Below are 26873 nucleotides of genomic sequence, written 5' to 3' on the forward strand. Positions count from 1 at the left end.
TCACGCACCACCCCACCAGCGTTAACACAGAGAGAGGGGAAACCTGCTCTGCTCTCCAAACTAGACCGCAGCCATAGCTTAACCCTAGCACAGCTGCAAAGAGTGTTTTCACGATTGAACCGAACAACTGTATGCCACTTTTTCATGACCTTCTTGTCCCTGGCCCTTCAGTTATTGCCTTCTCCCCTCTGCTCACGCCAACAGTGGCACAGAAAGAAAGAGCACATCTTCACCCCATCACAAGAAAGCTCTTGGAACCCAATAAAAAGAAAGAAAAAAAAAGAAAAAGAGCCCCCCTCCCTTACCAATGGCTTTGGTGTAGTGTCGTGCCCCAAGCAGCAGCTCTGGTGCCCGGTACCAGAAGGTCACCACCACGGGGTCAAGGTCGGCCAGGGGCTTCAGCGGAGAGTTGAACAGCCGCGCAAAGCCCATGTCCGCTAAACAAAAACAGGAGAGAGACACAGAGAGGAGGAGGGGTTCCCTTGGCAGCCTGGCTGGCCACACCAGTCACCACACCCAGCCTCCTCACACAGATAGTTGTTGAGGGCTATAAACTTCTTCGTACAAGAATAGAATACTGGACAGCTGCAGCAAAAGGAAAAGTTGGGCTAGCTGGTTCACATTTAAACAGTGGAGAAGACGAGACAAAGAGCAGAGGCACTAGTACTGAACCCTGCTCTTCGTCTCATCTTCTGCGGAGCACGACTGGACAATTGGCTAATGCGCATGACCAGCTAGCATCAGAGTGTGGAACCTAGAACGCCCCACTCACTCATTTCCAATGTAGCCTCAAATGAAACGCACAACTAATTTAGGTGATTGGAAGGGGAAAAAAAAGTGCTGTTGTGTAACAAACTAAGCCTAAGCTCAAATTTCACCGAGCTGGAGCTTATAGTTCTTCAAACAAAGAATAAAATTATCTTGCGGCAATGAGGCAACTAACAATGTAAGGAAAACTGGGGTATTCACGACGAAAGCCATAACCAGCAGTGACAATGCGCCAGCTCTTGATTGGTTACCGCAAATAGCGTGATAGCTTTTCAAGCTAAAAAGATTATTATTACATGGTGCCCGCTGTTTTCCCAGGTGACACTGACGGTTCAGGAGAGCTCAGGCCCTCAAATTCTGGTCGTTTGCACCGCCAGTGATGGAAGCGGCATTTGACTTCTCGGAGCAGCTGTTGGAGCAGGCAAAATTCCAGTTTGGAGCAGCCATAAGCCACTTTGGAGCAGATGCCAAAATATGCTTCAATACAGTTATAAGGGTGCATATAATTCACAAGAAAACCGTTGAAGTTTCCAATATTTATTACGCACGATACTGCATGTAAAAACCAACGATCAAATGCAGTAGGCACATTATTTCAAAAATCCGAACAAGATCTCTGTTGCCTTGAACTTTCGGATAAAAATACTCGAGGCACATCACTAAACTGTCCCAGTTTTAAAACGTACATTTCCATTTGCAGCCAAAAACTAATACAATTAGAGCAAAAGCCACAAAGTCACAGTCATCCTTACGTCACGTTTTTAAAAAATTGAACATTTTAATTTCCGGGATTGTCTGTATATGTAGTTCGGGTACACCACAACAACGTTGGAGTTGGACCAATGCAGCATGTAATAGAAAATGATTGCAGAAAAATGTCTTGAAAAATATAAAGCCGAATAATACTAACTCTACAACATTAACAAGACTAGTACACGCCACAAAGAACCGTTCATATGTTCTTTGTGACAAACATGGCAATGCCCCAGGGCGGCCGTAAAGCCATAAAAAAAGCCATGGACGATCACAGAGGCCATGTCTACAGATAAAGAAGGCCATGTCTACAGATGCGCAGACACATCGCAGCAAACTCAGTTTACAAGCGGTTTTGACTTGGATGTTTAAATAAAGGTGACACTAGACACAAGTTTATTTTCAGTTTCAGCTTTGCACCAGAGAGTTAGAAGTGCTACCACTGTTGTATGGTCAACCTCCAATGTCGATTGGCATCCGCAGCAACATCGCGGGCAATGCGCGTGAACTGGCAGCGCGAGAGATTTCTAGAACAGTTCGCTCTTGTAATAAAACTGGTGACGCGGAGCTCCCGGGTCTGCCTCTTGCTTACGGCGTGCACCTGCGACCGTTCTTAAAACACCACACGCTTTTGAAATGCCCCTTCGGAGCACGTTTTGAGCAAAAATCCCTTAAAACAACCATTTGGAGCAGCATGAAGCAGTTTCGTCTTGGAGCAGTTTGGAGCGATTGGAGCAGCACTTCCATCACTGCATCGCTTGAACAAAGAGCAAATTTCAAGGCTACACCGTTACACAGGATAAGGTTACTGAACACTGGAATGCCTGGCTATGTTTTGCTAGGTTTGATCTACAGTTCCTAACTTCCAGTTCCTCCACTATAGCACCGAGCAAGCAACTGACTGGCCCTGTCATATAATGGTGCACTAAGCGGGTTAACTTGAAATCCACCTCTTGAACTACCACGTCAAGTGACGGCAGCAAGATTTTTCATCCAATAAAGCCACACCGACGTATATGAGCTGCTCGATTTCCTTAATAAAGCAAAGTCGTACATTGTATTCATGGCCACTTGAATGAATTAAGCGGGACTTGACTAAACTGAGACCATTACACAACAGGTTTTCGAAGATCAAGCATGCGTGAGAAATTTAAACGGAAACAGCGACACTTGCTGAGTTTTCGTGCCAGGTTCAGTGGCAACTTCAGCAAGATTGCACAAAGAGATCGCATGTTCTGATGCCCTCTTGTACTTGGTCCACTGTAACAGCCCGCAAGAAAAGGCCAAACGCCTTTCCCATGCACACTGCATGTTACAGCATGGCCAGCCCAGCCACCACTCACAGTCACCACAGCACAGCCACCACTCACCTATCTTCACTCTGCCTCGCTCTGGACCTTCACCCATTACTAGAATATTCGCTGGTTTCTGGAAAAAGGGGAGAGAAGGAGAAGGAAACAGAGTCAGCGCCAATAAAATACTGGGCCATTTTCACCCCCATAGGAAAACCCTTGGGCAAAACCCTACACACTATTACAAGGACACAGCAAAAAGCACTCGAAAACGATGCCAGCCTTAACTCTTTTGTAGCTTACGCCCGTGCGTTCGAGATTTCGGCGCATGTTAAAGATCCCCAGGTGGTCAAAATTAATCCGGAGCCCTCCACTACGGCGCGCCTCATCGCCTGCGTTGCGTCGGCGTGTTAAACCCTACAATCAATCAATGAATCTTTTGTAGCTTGTCCATAAAGCCCTGATGCATTTGGCGTGTTTTAAATATGGTTTCATTTTCTGTACGATTCGTATTTTCTCAGCTACGGTAAGCGCCTTTTTCGTGGGTTTCAGTAAGGTTTCTTTTTAATGCAAAAACTGTTGGGCTCAAAAACACACAAGGCACATAAAAATGAAGCAACATAGATGTAGTTTTTAATATTGCAGATTTCGAAGTGAAGTAAGAAGCTTAAATGTGAAGTTCAATTTGTCAGAAAGAATTTTTGGAAAACTTCAGAAAAAAAAAATGCCAGATACGTGTATGTATCAGAATGAGAAATTTAAAAGGCTTTTCCCAATATACAAGGTCTTCTGACGTGTATTAGCTACATCCTCAGCAGAAATTAAAGTTCTGACTTGAGCGGTCTACCAGCTGCAAAAAAAAAAAATTCCTTACATCCTTTCCAAATCTTGAAATTTTTTATGTGGGTTAAAAAAAGTTTTTACGCAAGGACGGCACGGCTTGGAAATATAAAAGGCATATAAATATACAGCTAAACAGATTTGCTTTTGTATGAAGTAGACGAAATAAGAGGCATAAGCACAAAATTATCAAGTGCGAAATTGTCATTTGTTGCCAAAACAACAAATATTGTTGGCAAGCTCCAGAAAAAATGACAAAGATGTGCTGTATGTCCAGAGAAAAATGTAAGAAAATTTCATATATTCAAAAATGTTTTTAATTTACATTTTTGAATATACGAAATTTTCTTACATGTGTTAAGGATATTCTGAGCAAACAGAAGATACTGCGGAATCGCACGATGTATGGCATTCAGTTGCACGCGTCGTGCTAAGCGCAAACATGTCTTGATCTGCAGCTACTATGCAGTTTATCTCGGTTTTAAAAATTGCCCCTTCGGTTAAATACCATCCACAATAAATGAAAGCACACTTTGCCTACAACACAGCCAATGCACCAGGGGCTTTAAAAGCCCAGCGCAGTTTCACACAGACGCTAACTCAGTCACAATTGGCGTTTGAATGTATCGTTAGCCCACTGACCATGGGTGCAGTACGGAAAGATAAGAAAAAGAAACTGCTGGAACTGACCAAAAAAACTTTTTTTCATATGACTTTAAAGGGCTACGAGTCTTTTTTTTCTTTTATCTGCAAGCTACTCAAGATATGACTTCAATTCTTACTAAGAGTATTACTAATGCCCGTTAGAAAACTTTGTATTTTCCAAAATGTTTTTAAAATGAGATATAGACCTTATGCAAAAGTGCCGCCATCTACCGGAAGAAAAACGAATCGAGCACGCAACGCCATGTTGGGGGATGGTGGTCGCGGGATTACTTGGTACGGAGCGTGTGAGGGGCTTTCTGGGCTTGGCGATCCTTTCATATTCAGATTTAGGCGCAGCAAAATGAGCGACGAGTTATCTGTGGACCTTTCTTTGTTGCCCACATTTGCGAGCTACTTCTTAAATACGCATTATGCATCAAAAAAGCAGTGACGGAGGCACCGGCAGGGAAGATTCTGGAGGCTGTCGCGTTTCTTCTCCTTTTTTTGGGGGGGGCTTTGAGAACACAAACACTGAAAGTACATCTGTGTTGGTTCGCATCCTGCGGGTTTCTCAGCAGGTCATTCCTGAAACGCTTCAAGCCGATGCGGGCTGCCCTGAGGTTGAAAAGGGGGAGGAGGGGCACTCCGCGATATAGCTATACGCTAAGGGTCCTCTGGGACGCAGAGGAAACCTGCAAAACAAAACAAAAAACACTTAATAAAATAAATGGCATACCTGGCATTTTTTAATACAGTCGAACCCCGCTACAACGAACGCCGCTTCAACAAAATTTCCGCTTCAACGAAATATTTCCAATTCCCCGTCAGCTAGCCATAGAAGTCAATGCAACAAAGTCCTCGCCACAAGGAACCATTTGTCAGGCTTGCTTTCGCTTCAACGAAATTTTCGATGATTTGGGCTGGGTTTGAACAATTATTTGACAATAAAATAAGCATAGAGCCAGCTATCTGTAACTTTTTATACATTCAGGACGCTTAGTTTCACCGAAAATGCGCGTTGCGACCACACCGCCACCCAAAACAAAACAAAAAATAACTCATAGGCGCACGCCATTGCTTGATGGTGATAACGATGTGGCTGGCCGTCTTTACACGAGGCGCAGGCCCGCTTCGCCAAGGCGGAGCCCCAGAGCTACAGCCAATCCGTATCCAGTTGAAATTGCATGAATGTGCTCCGCTGCTGGCGCGGTGCCGTCATGTATGCGTTGTGAGCAGCTGTCCTTGCCGTTTTCCTTCTACCATTCTTCATAGCCAAGAGCGAAAATCATGTTTGCGCGTTTGGTCTTGAAGCCTAGTCATCCTATCTTAGTCGCGAGCGCGCGGTCATGTTAAATGCAAGCGCGCACGTCTTGCCTGCCAAGGTCAGTAGCTGCCGTGCCCTGTCAGAGGATAAGATAACGGCACTGCTCCTGCCACAAGCGAGAGGGGGACTTCCCACCGCCTAGCAGCTATCTGCAAGTAATCAGCTCGGTGGACACGCCTTGTTGTACAGCGATACGTTTTGCGCCTGAATATCTTCACCCCCCTCCATAACGCGTTCTTTGGGTGGTGAAAAAACAGATAACCATTGGTATGTTTGTTATCCGAATAAACATGACGTTATTGCGCGTCACTCCTTTTTCTAAACATTGTATTATGCTGCCAATGATGCGGAAACATACGGGGCTATTTTTATGGCCTTTCCGTGGTGTGTTGGGGCACATTTCGCCTCAGCGAATTTTCACTTCAACAAAATTTTTCGCACGTCCCGTCAATTTCGTAGTAGCGGGATTCGACTGTAGCGGAGCTGTTGTAGCTTGCCGTAATGTGTAGCGCGTAACGCGTGTGGCATGTAACACGTTAAAAATTTTCAATATTACCAGTAAATTGCCAATGAATAATTAAATTACCAATAAATTGCCGAGCGCTGGTGAACGGGTGCCTCGCGGCGACCGCCGAGCATCCCCAGCACACGCAAAGGCTTTAGCAAAAAAAAAAAAAAACTGCGAAAACCTTAAAGAGCGAGAAACTGCCGAGCGCTCCTGAGCGCGTGCCTCGCGGCGACCGCGGCGCCCTCGCCAACAAAACTGGGTGCACACTACCACTTAGAAAATTCCGCTTGAAAAATTTGATCTTGGGAAAATAGGCTACGGTAGAACAGCAGGCGACGAGCGGTAGATGACCGATGCACGGGTTACTACATACTCAAGTCACTTGCGCTATACTCATGGCGCAACGTGAAGGTTGCAACTCTTGCCTATCCCTTATTTCCTGTAACGTTTGACAAACGAAAGAATGCATAGTACGTCCACAAAAGCCCACCGAACGTCCAGAATAAAAAGGAAACACGGGCGCGCGAAGCACGAACGGCAGACTCAAAACTCATCCCACACGATAAAGTACGAGCTGACCGATGCAGTGCGCCTTTACTACAAGCAGGCAGGAGTGGTCGGCGGAAAACACAGGGCTAGAAAATAGCTCACTTTGGGACCTTTTTAGTCCTGCACATATTATTCGTTTCATGACTATGCATGCGATCTAGCTATAATATTACTGCGCGAACGGAAGTCGACACCTGCAAGCAACTTCACGCAGGGCTCGAATCATGCTTCTGTTGAGGAATAATAATAAAAAAGATGTGTACGCTATTTCCGTGGTCGTCCTCGTATCATCTTTGTGGACAGCAAGTTACACGGCAGTATTTAAGCATCTTGGACCACGATGTATGCCGACGTGCGCGTCGCTAACCCCGGGCTATCATGTATACTGCGGTATCTGGAGATCCCCCAACATGACGGAAGTGCACGCGGTTCCCGCAAGAGGGCGCCAGTTTTTGCATAAGGTCTATAGGTGTATTATTAAAAACATTACGTAAGATTGACCAAGAATTTGTCTTATACAAATTCAATTTTACGTTTTGATCTTTTCCTTTATGTCTAAAGCTATATCACTAAAACGCATGTCTACTGAGCTTCCCCTTGGTCTGCCTTGTAGATTTTTGGGTCCAGCAGTTTTAGAATTAAAAAAAAAAAGACCTTACTGGAACCCACAAAAAAAGGGCACTTCGTGCAAAGTTTGAGTGCTACCGATGAAGCAGTGCCAAGAAAAAAACTTTATAAAGGCCCTTATTCATTGTCCTAACACCACGTAATTTGCCTTTATGTACCCTCTAAAGGGTGCTCCACAGCAAGCGCACCTGCATTGCAGTGAAGGTAGCAAAACAGTCACCCGCAAGGGAAAACTATTACACCAATGGCCGTCATTGTAAAGGCAATTTATGGCAACTATAATTTCTGACAACTGAAGCCACAGAAGGCAGACGCTACAAGGCCAGTCGACTCCGAACAATCCCATCACATTTAAGTAATCCTCTGCAGATTTTTGACCAATACTAACCCACAAGGACAATTGCCATCTGTGCCAGGATCAAGTGTTGCATTTTTGGACGTCGCTATAAACTACCAACCACGAGGAATCTTCTTTGCCTCCTGGGCCTTATGAACAGATCATACATTTCGCATAGGGAGCCCTACGGTTACTCCCCTTGCATTCAACCCCAACACCACCCTCCTCTTCCAGATCCCCGCGCACAAAAAGGAAGAGCGAGACCAGATATGCAGACGTACCAGGTCCCTGTGCAGGACCCAGTTTGAGTGGAGGTAGTGGATTCCATCCAGGATTTGGTAGAGCAAAGACTTGACCATGCCCCGGGGCACCAGCACCTGCTTCTTGTTGGCCTTGGCCGTCCGGTGGAACTTGATGATGTGCTGTCGTTGCAGTAGGGGAGAAGAGGAGGGGAAGGCACTAGCATGAAGCGGCTGCTTCCTTCTTTCTCTCTCTCTCTCTCTCTCGCACTCAATCTCACCCAGAGGTCGTGCTCGGCAAAGTCAAACAGGAGGTAGACCTTGCGGTCGTTGTGCGACAGGAACACCCGCTGCAGGTTGATCACGTTGGTGTGCTTCAGCTCTCGCAGGAGCTGCAAAGCCAGGCCCAACAGGGGCGTCACACTCTGTATGGGCCCCCCACGATGGGCTCCTCTAACGACACAACCGGACTAAAACGGGTGTGGACGGAACAGAGCACCCAGTCCAGCCGTACTGTTCAAAAGGGCTAAGGATCAATCACCAACTGGCCACAGCAGGCTATGCTTCCGCCACGACCAGGCCTCACTTGTAAGCCAAAGACTGAACCAAAGGTAAACTGCACGGTGGGCCCAATTAAAGATGCACGCTACACGCTCTAACGGTCTGTATGACAGACTCTCCATATGACGGTTCGTATGACTAGTCGCAAGCGAGCTCCAAAGCACAGCTTTTCAAAAACTTACATGTGGATTTGCTGAAACAGAAAAAACATAGGCTAAATGCCAAGAGTAGCAACTAGCTAAAGTATATTGCTGGGCCAGTTGATTCACAATGTACCGAACGTAAAAACCAGTGGGCAAGAACGCTGCACACAGCAGAGGAGAATGCATGGACAGGCTATATATGTGTCTGATTTAATACACACAGCGAAATTCACTGCAGGCTTTTTAAATTTAAAGTCCGTCACTTGTAAAGGAAGCAGTTTAACAAGTTAGGCAGCTGCTGTTCCCCAAGCTGTTGTGTTTCCCTAGTCTGTTATGCTTCACTAGCACATTTCTAAAGAACTCTTTTTTGGTGCACAAAACAGAGTAGCCCAGTCCATTTCCTCACACCAAGGAAACAAGCCTTGTTGCTGTCGTGCACAAAAATGTACGAAAAAGCAGTTCACTTCACTAATGCAGCGCATTACTTAACGGGGGACAAGGGCATACGGGGCAGGCATTTGGTAATGGAATTCACTGGCTAAGGTAGGCAAACTGCAATCCTTTTTTCGACTAGCGTGTTAACCACCACTCCTTGAAACCAACTAGCTTCTTAACCAAACCCTCCCACATCACTGACCATAACAAGAGGTATTCGCAGGGAAGCACAAAGTCAGCACTTACAGCAATCTCCCGGCAAGCCGACATGGAAATGCCCGTGCCTTCAATTTGTTTGAGTGCATAGTCTCTACTATCAGACCTGGAACGAAACGGAAACAAACCAACAGAAGGAGTTGAGCAAACAGCATCAGGGCACAATATATACCGTATTTTCCGGTGTATAAGTCGCCGTTTTTTTTCTGAAATTTTAGTTGGTGTGTTTTACCCACCAGTGCGGCTTATGTATGGAATAAATCCCATACGTGGCGGCCGCGTGTGGCCCGCACTCAAAAAGGTGCCCGTGTGCTGCGTGATGTCAGCGCACGTTAAGAGACACAGCTCTATGGTCTAAATGAATGAATTATTTGTTAGCGAGTCGAAAAAAGGCTTCGATGGTTATGCCTCAACACCGTCTGTAAGTACATGCCATGTGGGTGTATCAATAAACCATTTTTGAGAAGTTAGTTCTGTCTAGACTTTGCATGCAGAAGCACGTGTCTAGCACTGCTTACTGGGGGATGCGTTCAGAGGCAGCGGCCGCCGCAACCATGTACTTTCACCGCAACTCTATGTGTTTACCTGATTAACAAGTGCGTTTTGTACACCAGTACGTCTTATACACCCGTGCGACTTGCATACGTCTTTTTTTTCAGAAAAACTGTCATTTTGAGGGGGGTTCGACTTATACAAAAGTGCGACTTATAGACCAGAAAATATAATATCCACAAAAGAACAAGGTGATAGTCACAGGTCGGCATTGCAAAGCAAAATTAACATTTGATCCCATGTATCAACCCATCTAAGTGGTCGTAACTAAGGTAGCATGCCAGTTGCTTGGTGATGTAAATCCCTTTATCGTGAACTGCTCAAACCGATCTCCAAAGTAGGTGAACTTTTTTCGTGACCTCCAGCCCTTAGGAGTCTGCCATGCTCCAATGGATGACATCATCTTTCCAATGCTGTGAACAGGCGTTCTTGCAGAGCTACAGAACTCTGCGCTAACGGGTGGACAAGCATTCTTACAACGTTAAACTGTGTCATGTACGCAGAGCAATTGTCGGCAACTCCACGCAAGGCTTAACTCTTTCGTTACCGCGCCTACTCAAAATCGTTCAATTTGAACGATGCCTTGGGAGCCCTTTTTCATAGCATTCCAGGCGTTGTTGGAACAAGTAAAGTTAGCTCAGAAAATGCCCTTTCAAAATCAATTTTGTTTCTATTTTTGCAACAAAAATGTGATTTTTGACGCGCATTTACATCGCCTCGGTGTGGAAAAGGGGCATGGTCATCGCGTGTCACTGCTATCAACGAAGAATGCGTGCCACTCATAATTACTCTGCATCAGCCTTAGGTTTTTGTTATCAGGGCATGAATGGTCAATCAGAAAATTATTTTCAATCGTCAGGTTTGCACTCTGACAGCAATATTCCCTGCAATCGGCTGCAAATGTCAAGCAGTGCCTGTTTGCAAAGTTACTCTATGATCCTAGGCAGATTTATTGCCTTTGCATACGTTATTCTAAGCTGTGTTGTAGTTCTACTTACCACAGGACCATTCGTGAACAATTTACAACAGTTTCAGTTTCGTTTCTGCATCGTGAAAATAATATTTGGCACTACTACGCAATTACCCAACTACAAGCCTACCTGCCATGGCGCCTTGGGCATCTGCGACTGATCCTTGAAAAAAAGCATGCCGCTCCTGATTTTACCCCACCCTAACCTGATTTCTGCGATAAGAACTTCTGATGCAAGTCAAAAGATATCACCCAGTCGCCAGATATCTGTTCCAACGGGGAGAGCGCTTCAAACCAGCCTTCCACACCGCCACCTGTTCGCCTGCCAGTTTCGTTTTCATACGAGGGTATTTCCCGGGGGTCTAGGGCTGCTTCTTAGTTCAACTGCCTATTCGGACAAAGTCGCCAATGAGTTTTCGTACTATTTCATTTCAAAAATGTTAGATGGCACTGCAATGTAGGAGGCTCGTAGTGCTGATCTTTTTTATCGTGCAACAGCTACTTGGCCAAAGTTTGCAGGGCACGATTCTAGCGCATCACACATCATTCCTGCAAGCAAGGCTACAATAGCGAGTCAGAAGATGATAATAAAGCTCAGCTTTATGTGTTCAGAGATAACTGACCGTGAACGTCAACAAACATCAACCATGGTGTTGCATTTTCAACTTCATGCATGTTTTTCCACATTGCGTGCTAGTCCCAAATACTGTGCTGGCCATAAATGCAAAGTCAATCATTGACAAGATGTTTTTACATTACATGGGGGCAAATATGTGCCTCTGATAATGTCAAACCACCAGATTTCTACCAGGGAACCACCCGAAATTGCACATTTTGAAATGGAGGTTGGGCTTCACCGCATCGCACGAGCACCATGCGTGCTAACATTTTTTTTTATACAGTAATCCGTCGTTATAACGAAGTCAGCGGGATGGATAAAAATTTTGTTATAAGCGGTATTTCAATATAAGCGACCACTCGAGAAAAGCTAAAATAGTTAAGGGGGGACACTGGTCTTGAAGACATTTTTGTTATTTTTGAACCAATCTCCTTTAAATTTGCACATTAAGTGTGTTTTAACATCCTGAGCGCAAATATGCAGTCAGTTTTCATCTATATAGTCTAAGTTCAGAGTTTTGCCACATGTTATGTCATTCCATTTCGGGCAATTTTTTAATTATCTGCTTATGATATACTTGAATAATTCTTGTTCCTTTGTGCTCTCGAAGGACCAGGGAGTGCAACTATACCACAGCAGTAATTTTATCACTGTTTCTGCAATTGCTCTAAACCTATGAAATGTCAGGTCATCAATTATCAATGTTTTCGTAAAACAAAATGCATAAAAAATTGTACTAGTACAAAGAAATTTTATATTTTTCTGGTTTTATTGCACTGTTCAGTTCTTAAGCTTTCAAATGCAGCAAGAATGACGTAAATCTGACCAGTACATCCCAAGATATTGTACCCGACAGTTGACGTCATGGGAAAAAAACTGGTTTTGAGAAAACAAGGCACAAAGTTCGGAAATGCAGGGGAAAATGGCCATTTAGCCAACTTCAAATGGTGACAGCTTTGTAAATACTTATGGTACAGCTATAATATTTTGCAGGTAGATTCTTTGGGACCATTAGACTGCAAATAAAATTAATACAGAAAATTGATTTTTTTGGCAAATTGTTGGTCCTCAAGACCAGTGTCCCCCCTTAAGCTTTAACTGCGCCACAACTACGAGGAATCAAAACACAATGTATTCAGTGAAGAAAAGCTTTTTGAGGTGCAAAAAAGGCAGTGAGCTTTGGCTGTTTTGAGTTCTTGCAGGGCGTGAGCAACCCCTTTGAGCATGCAGTGACTATTGTCCGAACCCCTCGCAGACTGCTGAGCGAATGAGGAGGAAAAGGCAGCGGCCACTTTTTAGGGGAGGGGGGTTGGTCGGTGAGGGCGTCACGGAACACTACGCGAGTTTCGGGCTGGAAAGCGTTGCCAATTCCGTGGCTCGAGTCTGAGGGTGTTTTTGTTGAGTTCAAAAAGCAACTGCTCGTACGCAGCGCAATTTTGCAAACTGACCGGTTTTCCACTAGGATTTTGCATGATCACTGGGCAATTTTTTTCCCAAGGTGTGCAGCCGTGAAGTTTTCAAAACAAGAGTTTTTCGGTGTCCCACTGTCGACGACACTGCTAATTCTACGCTTCGAGTGTCAGTGTTCACAAACAGTTGCGTCCACGCCATTGACCAACGTCTAAGAAAAAAATTCAATCACCCTACTACGCATTCGGACCGTTTGTCTAAAGTCCGATGGCACAAATTGAGCATGACCGGCTCGAGAAAATCGCCGGGGAAAACACCACCTTGTTAACCCGGTATGTTGACCGCCTGACTCGCCGCTGGGTCGCCTCCGGTCGCCACTTCACTCTAAGCGGGTCCAGCTCTTCATGCGCTTTGAGTAATGCGGCCTAAAATGCATGCGTTTGGGTTCGGACCAGAAGAAATTTCAAATAAAGCGATATTTTGAGTAAAGCAATTTCGTTATAACGAGGGATTACTGTATCTGACAAACAGTTCTGCGCAAGTCGACATTTTTTCTAGGGCATGTTTCTGAAACGTTTCCCTACAAAATTTATATTCTAATTTTTTTTCTACTACCGGTGGTTTGTTATAAACAACGCCTTTTGTATCATTTTCTTCTACAACTTGACAAAAATGTTGATTTTGATATTTTTTTTCGCAACTATGATGCATGAAAAAAATTTTAAAACTGGTGTTATTGAAAAGGCTGTTAAATATCTGCATTTTTTGTTTCTGTAATTGGTCCCTAACCAATTATTTAGCATAAAAAAAAAATGTTTTCTTAGACCCTTAAAAATCAGTCCATTTTCCTGCAGTCACAAGAGTTAAAAGTCCAGCCTTCCCTCACATTCGCAATCCCTCGCTCCTTTGTCTTGCTTTTTTATCTTTCTGTATGCATGACACTCATCATCACAGGGGGACAAAAGTGACCAAAGGCACGAAGCAGGCTGCTTGAACAAATTTCTGTCACCACCCATGTGTCAAAGGCGGAGAATTTCAGTAAAGGACGAGCGAACGCTAACACATTAAAATGCACGGGCAGTCCCTCAGCCTGATGCTTTGGCAGACCCTTATAGCCCCCTTCATCCTACGCAGTTCACCACGCACTGTATATGTCCTTCCAAGATTGAGATGCCCAAGTGCAGAGGCAACAAGCGCCGTCTTATCGACCAGGCAAGACCGCTACACCTACAAGGACTTGAAAGCAGACCAAAACATCGACATACACACAGTGCACTCTCACTGGCAATGTCGAGAGACTGCGTTTCAGTCCCTCGTCCTTCTCGAACGCTTTCAAGTACACTTGCAACTGTGTACTACCAACTCGGCCAAACGACACCTCTAAAGGCCAGAAGGTTTGATGGCAGAAGGATTGGCAGAGCGTACCCGTCTTTCCGTCGGGCCTTGTAGACGTGCCCGTAAGTGCCCCGGCCGACCTTGCAGCCCTCGAACTCGAAGAGGTCCTCCACCTTGGCCCGCACGCTGGCCGTCTTCACTTTGAAGTCGTAGTCCATGGCTTCCCCTCAAGAGGTAGGCGGCAGCAGCAGCAGGGGAAGCAGCACTTCCCCTCCCACTGCCACGGAACAATGCCGGGCTACAAGGGACACCTTGGCCGTAGAACTGCCATCGTCACGTACCTGGGAGAACCAAGAGGAACGAGACACTTCAACCCAAATTTTCCATCACCCAAATCCATTCCCTGCCCAAAGTTTTCCTACGCCATCCCTCCACTGAGTTTCCAGTTCTTCCTTATTTTTAGTCTCGCCTCTCAGTAAGGACAGCTGAAAGTTAGTGTGGCTCGGTGATCCGGCAGCATTTCCTTATAGGTGCACTCTTCTTCTGCCTCACCACTGCCTTCTGATCTCTTATCTGCCACCATCATTTGTATTCTTTTCTTCACCGTTAGCACATACTTTTCAAGACGACGTCGACTGACTCATGCAGGAGGACTGACCGTAGCACAGCAGATAGCAAGATCGCTCAACAATCGAGTCCAATCGCATTCAATTTGATTCAAGACAATTACGCACTCATCACCTAGCATGCAGTGTCCATAGCAATGCACGGACATCGCCTAGCAATGACAGCGTATGCAGCAGCTCGTAACAGTGCAGTTCGGATGGGACTAGGAATAGAAAAGAGAGGACAAGTGCTGTTAACATAGAAAAGATCTCGTGGAACTCTAGTAGCATTAAGGCTACAATAATGCAGTGTGGACAGGAATAGGGATAGAAAGGGTAATGCTTGTCGTGTTTTTTCTTATTACTAGTACCACCTGCGCTGCGATGCTGTCATGAACGCACACTAACTCACCCGATCCTCAATGCTACTACAGGTTACATCTTGTTACATCGTAGCAACCATGGCGTCCACAGCAACGCACAACACATAGCCATCACGTCCAACTCTTTGAAGTAGATGGCATGCTCACTGACTGATGAACATAAGGTCCATGGTTCGAAACTGACCAGGAGAAGAAAATACAAGAAGAGCCATTGCCCACCGCTCGCTGGATGCTGCCCATCCAACACGAAAGTGCTGGATGGGCAGCACAAGACCATTTGGCAGCACAAGGCCACAGGCTGCTATTACTTCATTTCATGCACTCGACATATTTCACAGAAAAACTTCAGCAGCCGTTATTTATACCTTTCCAAACTACCACCTTAGTGAACACTGCAACTGATTATCCAGGAATTGAATGGTCATACCCCATGGCCCCTTCAAACGACAGTTGACTTCGATGGTCCTTGAACTTAGCAGAGCTTGTGAAACGTAGTTGAAATGGTCAAAGGCCAATGAGCTGGCCCAATAAACAGACAGCACCATCCTCAAAGAACAAACAAACAACCTTTGAAATGAAAGCAGGATGAAAACCTAGAAACCCAGCAATTTAATTTACATCCAGTGTGTAACGAGACTTTTCCTCTTTTCTTTTTTCCACACAAACTGGTTACACAGTGCTTGAGCAGATGCCGTTTGGCACGTTGTGCAGTTTTAAAATCACTTTGTGTGGTATCCTGTGAAATAATAACAGGAAATGAAAAAAAAAAAAGATCGCTCAGTGAATTTTCATCCACTGCTACTGTATTTTTTTTATTGCTAACTTTATTACCCCATCTGCCATCTGTTGTTGTGTATGAAATAATCTTTTTATGACCTTTTAGGACAGCCGTACAACAGCATAGCAGCTTCACTACATCGAACAATTCTTGAAAACATGAATGGACATCGGTTTCAATAAGAACCAAGTGGCCATCAGGCGGTAGTGTTCACTTGAAAATGACCAACATTAAGAGCACCCTCCCCAGTGACCTGAGATGCCACCAGTACTGAAAACAGATTGGCAGGGCTTGTCGAGAGTCAACATCCACAGTTTTCAACCTCAATGTCTGTGAAATGCAGGTATGATGAGCAGGATGCCACCCAGTCGCGATCCCAGCCAAACGGTATAGAATAATCTATTACAAAAGCTGTACAGTGAAACTGTCTTACGATGCTTTGACAAAATCTCTCAAAAGTCGGTAACAGACAAAAAGAAATTTACATCTCCAAGCAAGAAAAGGGCAAAACTGTGGTTCCAAGCTCTGAAGAAGCCCCTTGGCTATGCGGTGTGCTGTAGCGGAGTGTTAGGATTAATTTCAGCCAGCCGGGTAATGTTTACCGTGTGCCAAAATTTTATACACAGCATGGGCACTATTGTTTTTTAGCTGCATTATACGAACACCCATAACGGCAGATAAAGTTCAAACAAAAAAGCCCACTTGATCACACTGGTGGTCACAACTGCAGTAGCCTCAGAAGATTAAAACTTCAGTAAAACAAAATGTCTTTCTTTATTCGACATAGCCCTGTAACAGCAAGCTGCTAAGTCCATAAGGTTGAATTAAGGAATTTGCTGGCGTGTTCCACTCGAAAAACCTTTGAATGAAACAGACAAAATGTTCGTATTAACCATAAAATTAATAAACATAACATTTTTGAGGGATAGCACGAAAACACTTTGAAAACCACTGAGACAACTCTGGGGAAGTTGGCGTGGCAACTGTGAGCGTGGCATAGTGTTCTCTCTTCCGCCTCCCATTACAGATAATTTAAAGGGCTGCACTTCTGCTAAAAAGTGAAATCATGAATAGCATGCATTGAGTGGCCCATTGTGGCCACAAGTGACTTTGAAAAGCCAGTGACCTTGACGCACCCTTGTGGAGCGCCAAAGTGGCTTCTTTGCACAACTCTTATTGGATTACACGGTAGCCAGACAGTTGCCGATGCATGCACTGGGGCATCAGGTTACAACACTGCTTCAATCAGCAGACACGACTGGCTTTGCTGCACATTTCTTTTTTTTTGGGGGGGGGGGGCCTCAAGGGAGTAGAAAAAACTTTATTTTGCTCAGGATTGGGTCAAGGAAATAAGACGAGTGGGGAGATCCGCTTCCGTAATGAGCATTTCTGCATAGTTACACCTCTCGCAGTCTTGCCGACTTCCCCTGTGTCTGTCCACCCAGCCATTGGCGACAGTCATGTTAGCCTTTTGGCAAATACTTTGAGTATAACCAATCAAGGTCATCACAATGACCTCGATTGATTAAATCTATATTCGCAACCAATCTCCCGAATTGGTGAAAACAATGACAGTGATTGTTTTCAGCCACGAAGAATCAAGAGTAGGCCCCGTGTGTCCTTGAGGCCTTCAAGGAGCCATGAAGAGAAAACAAAAGTTTGTTTTATTCGAAAGATTAGGTGTTTCATAGTACCCTAAGCGCTTTCCCCGAAGCAAATGATGCTTTATTCACTGAGAAATAAGGCAATTTAAGCCAAAATTTTAAATCTCCCGCTAAATTGCACATTTCGTGACGTGAACAATGGCGTCATACGAGCCGGTCCATGAAACAGATACTTAGTATGTCGACTCCATATAGCACCCACACGCGGGAATCAAACAGGAACCGGAACTCATGCCGAAACCGAGACGGCGGCCATTTTAAAAATACTAGTAAAACCTAGTGCACCCGCAGCCCTAGTCCTGGAATCGCCTGATCCGGAGAACAAAACTCTCGCTCGGGCTTGCATTTAACAACCTCACACCACTTGAACGCTCAATTCTTCTAAGTGCTCGAGCGGCAGGAGTTGTAGGATACGCGGATGGGCCGGAAAGCGACCATTCCGCGATAGCCACAACAGACGAATGCCCAGCCGTCGGCACCGCTGCCTCGTCAGCCCCGTCGCGACGGACGAATACAGACTGGTACGTATGTGCCGTATTTTTATTACGGTTAATAATAGTTCAATTTCAGTAGCAGTATCGCTTATGCCAGTTGGCCGGTGTCGTGTATGGAAAGCCGTTCGCGCGAGCTCCCTGCTTCGACCAGAAAGATACGAGCGTCAATGCGCAGTGTGTACGGTATTTTTTCCCCCCAAGGTCAGAGCGCTTTGACGGCGATTTGACGAAGTCGGCGACGAGCGCCAGCATGTCCCAGGAGTGAGCTAACGTAAGGGTCCCCCTACCGTAATCACTTCCTCGGAAATAAAGCGAGCACACTCGTACTTCCTTTAGCTCTCTTTCTCCTCCTTTTGCAAAGTTCACAAAACGTAGCACTTGCTTCGCCGAGGTTCGTCGTTGGGCAGCACACGAAAGGAGTCTCCTCACCGGCGGGGATGTCGCACTCCCTCGACGATTTGCCCGTACTACAGGGGCATTTCAAAACGCAGCAATGAAATTTCATTGTGAAGTACTCAGCAGCAACTAACAACAGCAGCAAGCCAACACCATTCCGAAACTCCTGCGACGACTGTCACTATCTCGTCGCTTCTTGCTGTTCCTTACTCCCCTCGTTTCTATTTTTACCTTTGCTGGTTGGCGATATGACGGCCAACCTCCTGTGAAGGGATTACGATACCAAGCAAGGTCGCTGCTGTGCGTGCTGGGACGGTTCGTTGGCCCCGAAGAGCCTCGAACCCGAAAATTCCTCTGCACGACGGTGGCGACGGCGAGATGTCGAGTTCGGCTGGCAGTAGTTTCGTACGCATTGGCGTACACGCTTGCGTGTTCATTCGGAACTTCAACCGTTTACTCCACTGTTCTTAGTGTCATAAAAGGAATGTGCAGTATGTTTAATGGGCATATAGCTCACTATGCAAACTGGTAAGCCCTGCCTAACTTGCGTTTGCTTTTGCCGGCCTCCGCCAATCGCAGAGCATTCTCGTGCGACATCATAGGTTCTGTTGCGGGAAATGAGCTGGTGGGTCGCATGGTCATTCCCTTTTTTCCTAATTATGTAGCTTATTTGAGCGAAGTTTGTGTTAAAAGTGGTGTCAGTATGGTTCTAACGAGGCAATCTTTCAAATGAACCAAACTTGTGTTTTCTCTTCATGGCTCCTTTCAAGAGGGAACGTTAGGCAACCGTTATTGAGGAAGTTTGACTTCTGCTCCTAAAATGGACTGCTGCATGTCGCAAAAAAAGTAAGCAAGAAATGCTATAAATTGTCGATTCCCATGCGAAAAGGGCACCTGCTGTTACTTATGCCCGAGATGAAGCTATTGCATCTTGATTTATGAATTGCACTGGCTTTACTACATCAAATTGGACGACAAGGGGCCGTGGATCTTGTGCAGTAAACCCAGCACAATTGAAGGTGAAGAAGTATGGACTAGCCCCATTCTACATTCTTTTGATTTATGAACTAACTAAACATGTCAGCTCAATAGAACAACCATAAACAAGGTAGTGCTCCTCAACAAAAAGCCGTAAATTCATGAGACACAAACGTATGCTTCTGAATTGAACAAAATGATTTTTACCTATTCTATACAGACAATGGCATTGGGATACAATAAACAAGAGTGTAAGTTGAATTTAAAAGAGTACTAAAAGAATCTCATCCAGAATGGCCATTACAACTCAGTGCTACAAGAAAATGCAGAAAACATGCACACGAAATGCGGTCACGGCAACGTAAGCTTTCTTTGCAATGACTTGTCCGTCAGCGACTTCACTACTGAGCACCACCAGTAGGCATTGACATGCTGGCTGGCAAATGCTCATTCAATACTTCAAGACAATTGGCTACATGTACTTACCATCCCGGCTTAGAAGCAGTTTCCCTGGTAAGGTAAACGGCCTATTAAATTATTTCCTTGACTGTTGGTGTCAGTTATGCTTGAGACCCATAATTATGCATGCATAAAGCTCATTTCACACTGAAATTTGAACACCCTGCATACTTGAAAGATACTTGGAAGCATACCAAGTATCTTTGAGGCATTTTGCATTTCGTCAAGCCAAATAAATGGAAAGGAGTATTGAATGCTTTTATCTGTCACCGAATGTCAAAGCAGGAAATCAAAAACAGGCGTAGAAACGAAGTTAACTGCAATACTTTTGTTCCAATAAGCCATGATAGCCAGGAAGCAGCAACAAATAGCATCGTCACAAAATGCAGCAGACTGCAGTAGCTGCATCGGTGGTTTAGCCTGGCAGTACCCCTGACTAAAAAGCGCCCTATATATGCATATGGACAAGAGCTTTACTCTTACAAAAGCTCGACGGGTGCTAACAGCAGGGCCCCTTCATTCCTAAAAGGTATTTGTGAGCAGACAGCGTAATCGAGACCCGAATATGAATTGGCTAGGAGGTTTTTCTTCATAAAGGACGCTTCCCTATCGGACTTATTAAATTAGGCTACATCTAATCACTTAACACAGGGCGAAGAAAACGCAATCGAGACACTCATATGCATTGGCTAGGAGCCTTTTTTTTTTTTTTACAAAGGATCCATTCGGTTAGGCTATATTTAATCACTTAACAGGAACAACGTGATACTGCGTCCACTCCCAAGCAAGTGTTATAAATACGAATCCACTTCAGCTAAAATACAGACGTCCTGCAAACAGCGCTCTTCAGCGGTCGTACAAAATCCTGATTGCCGGAGACCCGAAGATACAATGACGCACACGATGCGAGGCGTCCTAGGCTATGCTCCTGAAGCTATGCTGCCATAGGAAAAATCTTGGACAACCTGCACGCATGGAGGTCGTGATTAGAGAGGCATAACCACAAGGTTAAATAGGCTCAAAAGTGCATTGATAGCTACAGCTGCAGGTCTTTTCTCTTCGCGTCATCTCGCACAACCCTAACTAGCGGCAATTCGTTTAGGGTTGATCATTTTGCAGATCGATGCAAAACGCAAAAAAAAAAAAAGTTTCCACAGACACTAAAAGATAGCACTCAAATATTCACTGGAAAACAGACAAGACTGAAAAGTGACTGCTGCTGCGTTTGCATCCACCTACCCAAAAAGAAACAAACGCAAGCTTTGCGATGGAGTCACCGCTATGGAGTCACCGAGGCAAGCTAAGCAGTAACACCGGTTACTGATCCTCTATTGTGTCAAATTGTAAAGGTTTCTAGGTAAGCGGAGAAGCTGCGGTATTGTGTGATTGATTGATACAAAAACCAAGAAGCATCATGTCAACGTACCCGGGTTACGCGACGCTAACATTGTGTTTTGCAGCGCAGCAACGCTCCCGCTAAGCGTGACGCTTGCTTACCCGGTGCGACTTCAAACTCCTCGCTCAGTAGATGCAGGATCCGAGTTTACTCCGACCAGCCATGAAGAGTTTTTCGTTGTAGCCTGGAAAAACGCATCATTTGATTACCGGGGCCTACTTCGCCTACCGCCGGATTTTTGCGGGACAGTTGGCGCTACAGTGAACTAGAATGTCTTGATCCAGTGGCGCGAACGGGAGCGCTTTGCAGCGTTCGGGCTGAAGCAAAGCGCGTCTACCGCCGCCAGGGGCGCCACTGCGCCTTCTTCGAAAACGGTACCGCGGTTGCACGGGCCGTTCCTTGGGGCGCTCGCCAGCTATTGCCGCTGCCGTTTTTTACTGTGGTACAGTAATTAACCTTTATGGAAGAAAGATGCTCACTTTTGTTGTCCCTGTACTTTTCTAAGAACGTTTTGTTGCTTATCAGACCCGTTTGAGCCATCGGGCAACGGCTACAAACAAATCGTCTGCTAGCGGCGCAGACGATACGAGCGGATGTGCGATACGTTGGCGGCGCGCGGTCGGACAAACTCTCCGTCTGTTTATGGCTGAGGCCGGCCTTTCATTTTCTGCGTGTTTTACGTTTCCGTGATGTTCCACAGAAGCAAGAGGTATACAATCGTCAGGAATATAGTTATTGCGAGTGCTGTCGAATAGAGGTTGGCCAGGCCGGGTACGCGATGTCAAAACGAAGGACGGACACCTATTGCTTTGCTCCGGGTTGTCACAGTGGTTACCCTGCAGGTGCTCCCAAGGCGTCTTTGTTCGCCGCTCCTTGGACGAGGAACTGTGCAAAAAGTGGGGACAAAATTTGGGAAGACTGGACAAACTCTTGACCATATCTTCAGCCGTTGGTGAGCGCCACTTTGAGCCCGAGTGCTTATTGCGTGATTACATCCACGTAATAAACGGCTGTAAAGTGCGACTTGTACGCGGGAAGCTGTCACTGGCTCCAGGTGCTGTACCTACCATCCTGCCTGACTGTGCTTCGAATTCTGCGCGGAGCATGCACGCGGAAGCCGCAAAGGAAAAGGCGGACAAGAGTTTCAGTTTCGGCAGCCAGCAAGCAAGCTGAAGAGCCGAAAAAGATGAGGTGCACCAGCCACAACACGAGGCTCTCTCTCCGCAGTGCTCATCAAATGAAGTCGCAAGTTCTGTGGAATGATGCTTTCACAATGAGCCATCTTCAAGAAGTCAAGCTTCCTTCAAAGCTCTGGTGCCGGCTAAATTGTGCCGACGATCGAAACGTTCGTTTCGCTATACGACATCGATACGAAAAAAAAAAAAAAAAAGCTAGACATTTTCACGAGAAATCTGTGCTCTTCTATCCACATGACGACAAAGTGTCGTCGCAAACATTCTTTTCGTGGTGTGTTATGCGGAAGCGGTGACATATATTCCCTAGCTGTTGCGAACAGTGTGCTGCAAGAAGCTGACAGCAGTTCGGCCTGCAAAGGGGCCATGACGACTAGGAGGTTTAGTGATGTATTACACGTGCTAACACAGAAGCTGCGATCTCAAACGACACATTTGGAGACGCTGCCTTCAGCACTAAGTGCCTGGGGAAAGTTTCCTCTGAAGGTAATTTGTTTATTGCAAACTTTGCTGCTGAGAAAATCAGCCGGGTGCTACTGGACGCGTGAATACTGGGTATAATTTGCTTTTGTAGAGTGAAATTCACAAGTAGGTTCATGCCGGGACTTTATTACAGTAAATATAAAAAGTAAATCCATTCGTAAAGAATTAAACATAGCAGTTGTCCGCCGGCAGCACATCGAACGCGTACGCTCGCATCGATCGTCTGCGCAGGTAGCAGACGACACCAAACAACTCGATTTATAGCCGTTTCCCTACAGCTCAAACGGGCAGATTTGCAACAAAACGTTCCTAGCAAGGTACGGAAATGCCAGACACGAGTAGCATTTTTTTTTTTAAGGGTTAATTACTACCCAACATCGGAACAGCGACAGCCTGCCGCGGCGGCGCCTTTCGAAGATGGCGCAGCAGCGCCACCTGGTGTTTTCTACACAGAAGAGCACGCCCCTTCCTCGCCGTTCGCGCCACTAGATCATTCTAGTTCACTATAGTTGGCGCGCTAATGATGGCTTCGGACATGGCTACTAAAGAGGGCGCAGGCTGTGAGTCACACAACTAAAACTACTAATAATACCAATAACAAACAACTTTAAGTACTAAAAACAACCTATTTATGAGTATTTGACTTGCAAAAAGTTTGAACTACGTCGTCTTTATTTATTTACTTTCTAGTAAAGCGCCTTCAATGACAACAATGAATACAAAATGTTAACAGGGACAACTTTTTAGTAGTTAAATGAAGCATGCTAGTTGCTAAACGAAAGAAACATGTGCAACGTTTTTTTTAACAAAACTACAAAACTATACACAAGAACACGGAGCAAAAAAACGTATTTCCGGGAATAAAGCTGACGTCACTTCTGGCAATCGGTTTGCTCCCGTTCGCTGCTGCCGCCCCTTTCCACGGCTCATCACTGCTGTTGCTGCAGCCGGCAAGCTGTTCTGTGCGGCAAGCCAGCACCAGGCCTCTCAAGCTTGGACGTTCCCTGTCTTCCCTATAGGCGGCGTAAAAATCGACGCCCCACGTGACCAACCTGGACCAACCTAAAGCGCTGTTTTCGACCATCAAGCCCACCAGACGGCGCAGGCAAAATGTTACTTTTGGTATAGAATACAAAACATTCATTCCGTGACTCAAAGAGCCCACACAGTTCGCTTACAATGTGTTATTTAAAAATACTATTAACAAGTTCCGCATCAAACATCCGTTGAGCAAAAATGTACGCAACTTTTTACGAACAGCCGACTGGTGCACCACCTCGTTTCTGAATTCGCAACCACAAAGCCGCCAATTCAAATTGAAACCGCTGCAACGGCCGACCGTTTCAATGTGCGCGGAGCACCGGTTTCGTGACTGTTATTGCTGTTATGTGCTTTTGCGTCCATCAGTTGTTGAGAGGACTGGCAAAACACGGGAATTGAGTGCTTGTGGAATGACAAATGTGGGAAATTCCGCATCGGAAGGCAGCTGTCGAGGCCAGAATATTCGATTCTTCCAACAGAAGGTGAGTGTTATGCACTCCGCTAGAAAGACGGTGCAAAGGAAACCGTTGTCGCCGTCAATACTTCATTTGTGCCCTTCGTTCGAAATCTTAGCGCAAGTGAACGAGTTGTTATGGCAAAAAAAAAAAAAATGTTGTCACGAAAGCGACGTACAATTGCAGCGATCGAAATGAAATGATGTCCTGGCCTCTGTAAACTTGCGGATGTCAATAAACGATTTGTTCTCACTTGCTGCTCACTGTGGTCTGTGCCAGTCGAGGCCATCTGGTCACCTGGCGTAACATCACTTCACTAGCGCGGCGCAAGTAAACACGCGACCAGCGTGCCAGCCAGGAGCCAGCAGGAGCAGCCACGGCCGGACTCGACGCCCCTTTCGCGCGCGGGAGGAGGAGAGTCGAGTCCGGCCGTGGAGCAGCGAGCCGGCGGCCGCCGTGCGAGGGCAGCCATGTTATTAAGGAGCTCAAGCGGCCTGTGCAAAAAGCATCCGCCATGTTTACAAAGCCGTGTTTACAGCGCCATCAAGCGGGCGTACTGGGTAGTTCACGACGCCGCCACTACGCTTTTTCTGGCACTACAGGCAAAGCTAGACCTTTGCTTCTCTAAAATCCTCCCTGTTCTGTGCCAGCACTCGAGCTCGCGCACTCCTCTCGTGTGGTCGCCTGGAAGAAGCTCTCCCACTGCGGTTCGAGCGCCCGGTCGAACCCGCGACCGCTGCGTGTTCTTTCGCCGTGAGCCCGGCACCCGCCTCAAGCTGTCGAAATGGACGTGCAGAGCAATTACTCTGACTTCTTCGAAGGAACTGAAAAATTGTTGGAGGTGTGGTTCAGCCGCCGTGACGGCAAAGAAGAAAACTGCGACCTGCGCAAGATCGCCAGGTGAGAAATTCACCCCCTTCGTCCGTGCATTTACACCCGAAACTCGGGCTTTTCGTGAATCAATTTCACGCTGTTTATCTTCGCACGTGTAGTCTCGTAACCGGGGTAAGAAATTTACTCGGTGAAAATATAATTTATAATTCACGGTGGCTGCAGGGTGCACATAGGCCTATGCGGTCGCGCTAGGGAGGGCAGTAGAACAGAACGCGTGCACGCGCCGCGCACCTATGCATCATTCCACGCCTAATTTGCATGCAACATTTCAAACCTTGACATGTATATCTCCGAGTTGGTGGACGATCACCGCCAGCTTTTTTTTTTTTTTTCGCTCTTTTCCGCACGAAAAGAATCTTGGCCTGTGTGCTGGTACTTTTTTACCCTTGCTTTCGATAAGTTATCGTAGTTAATGTGTAGCTGCTTCTGTTGATACGCCGCTACTTTCTTTTTCCACGCTAATTAGAACCGCATGCGTGCATTTCGAGTGCTCCGTTGCTGGGTAGAAGCATGTTTCTTGAAATCTTTACGGCTTGTGTGCTGAGCTCCCGGCTAGCCCAAGGCCACGACCCCATGTCCGTAGTGTATCTCGCGCGCCCGGCGCGGCCGACCACGTGCGTAGAACTTGCGCGAGCGACGGCGTCTTTCGCGTTCGCGCTTTCTTTATCGTTTTCTGAACCTACCTCAAAAGATAAATCACACGCATAACGAGGTTCGTGCAAAAGCATTTATTGTTCGGCGCTGCCTAGCAGTGCCGTTCTCTTGCCGGTCAAAGTCGAATCGGTGCGCCTTTGCTCCAGATAGGCGTGTCGCTTGATACGCTGTAACCAATGGCCGGGCGAGCCGGTGGTGACGTCACGCGTGGCTGCTGTTGCGCGGGTACCGCGAATCTGATTTTACAGGGCATTGTTTGTATATAAGTAGAGTGAACTGTTCACTCTAATATAAGCAAGTGCCAGACGCAAGAAATGTGTGCGTCGAACATGTGCAACAACGGACCATACCGGCAAAATAACCGTGCGAAGACTTCCTTCATTTTTTTCTCAGCTGAGTTGCTAACTTCACATCGTTTCGTATCACTGTTCCAAGATATCTTTAATCAGACCAGTAAAACCACGACGGCATCAATATGCAGTGTCTGTGCGTCTGCGTTCATTATCTATAAAGGCGTTGAAGTTTCAGTGATTCGCTTGACCCCAGAATGTCGGGTTGGGCTGCCCGGTAAATTTCCATTGCCAAGATAGACCGACGCTGAGACATACGAACGATGTGCAGACGAGACATCCTTTCTTTGTGCGTCGCCTGTCTGAGAGCCTCTGAATAACTGCCCGCGCTTTTTCGAATATTCAATCCATCAGTTTCGCTCCACACACATTTGTTCTGTTGACGGCGGCCTCGCCCTGTCTGGTTCGGGCGTTTACGTCGTCGGCTTGATGCGCACCGCATGTTTGCTTGTCGTTGGGGTGAGGATCAGCGCGCAGACGGGTCTTCGCTCTCGCCCTCTGGATCGTCTGCTTGGAGCGGCGGTCGT

At 46.1% G+C, this 26873-nt stretch overlaps 2 protein-coding genes across 3 annotated transcripts in view; one reads left to right on the forward strand and one right to left on the reverse strand.

Annotated features, from left to right (window-relative positions):
* Nucleotides 1-21521, reverse strand: part of LOC144153084 (cyclin-dependent kinase 8-like) — a 43050-nt gene extending 21529 nt beyond the window's left edge. For both annotated transcript variants that reach the window (XM_077684736.1, XM_077684735.1), the window contains exons 1-7: nt 21378-21521; nt 14214-14464; nt 9268-9343; nt 8164-8274; nt 7925-8065; nt 2892-2949; nt 306-437 (exon numbers count right to left, since the gene is read on the reverse strand). In XM_077684736.1, coding sequence (XP_077540862.1) covers nt 306-437; nt 2892-2949; nt 7925-8065; nt 8164-8274; nt 9268-9343; nt 14214-14341 — 646 coding nt within the window. In that variant the 5' untranslated portion in view covers nt 14342-14464; nt 21378-21521. The remainder of the gene's footprint in view (nt 1-305; nt 438-2891; nt 2950-7924; nt 8066-8163; nt 8275-9267; nt 9344-14213; nt 14465-21377) is intronic.
* Nucleotides 21522-25095: 3574 nt separating this feature from the next.
* Samdc (S-adenosylmethionine decarboxylase) overlaps nt 25096-26873 on the forward strand; it is a 45714-nt gene continuing 43936 nt past the window's right edge. The window contains exon 1 of the mRNA XM_077683963.1: nt 25096-25348. Coding sequence (XP_077540089.1) covers nt 25233-25348 — 116 coding nt within the window. The 5' untranslated portion in view covers nt 25096-25232. The remainder of the gene's footprint in view (nt 25349-26873) is intronic.

This window comes from Haemaphysalis longicornis, unplaced genomic scaffold (genome assembly GCF_048455015.1).
Source record: "Haemaphysalis longicornis isolate Haplotype H1 unplaced genomic scaffold, Haemaphysalis longicornis Haplotype H1 scaffold_9, whole genome shotgun sequence".
NCBI classification, from domain to species: Eukaryota; Metazoa; Arthropoda; class Arachnida; order Ixodida; family Ixodidae; genus Haemaphysalis; species Haemaphysalis longicornis.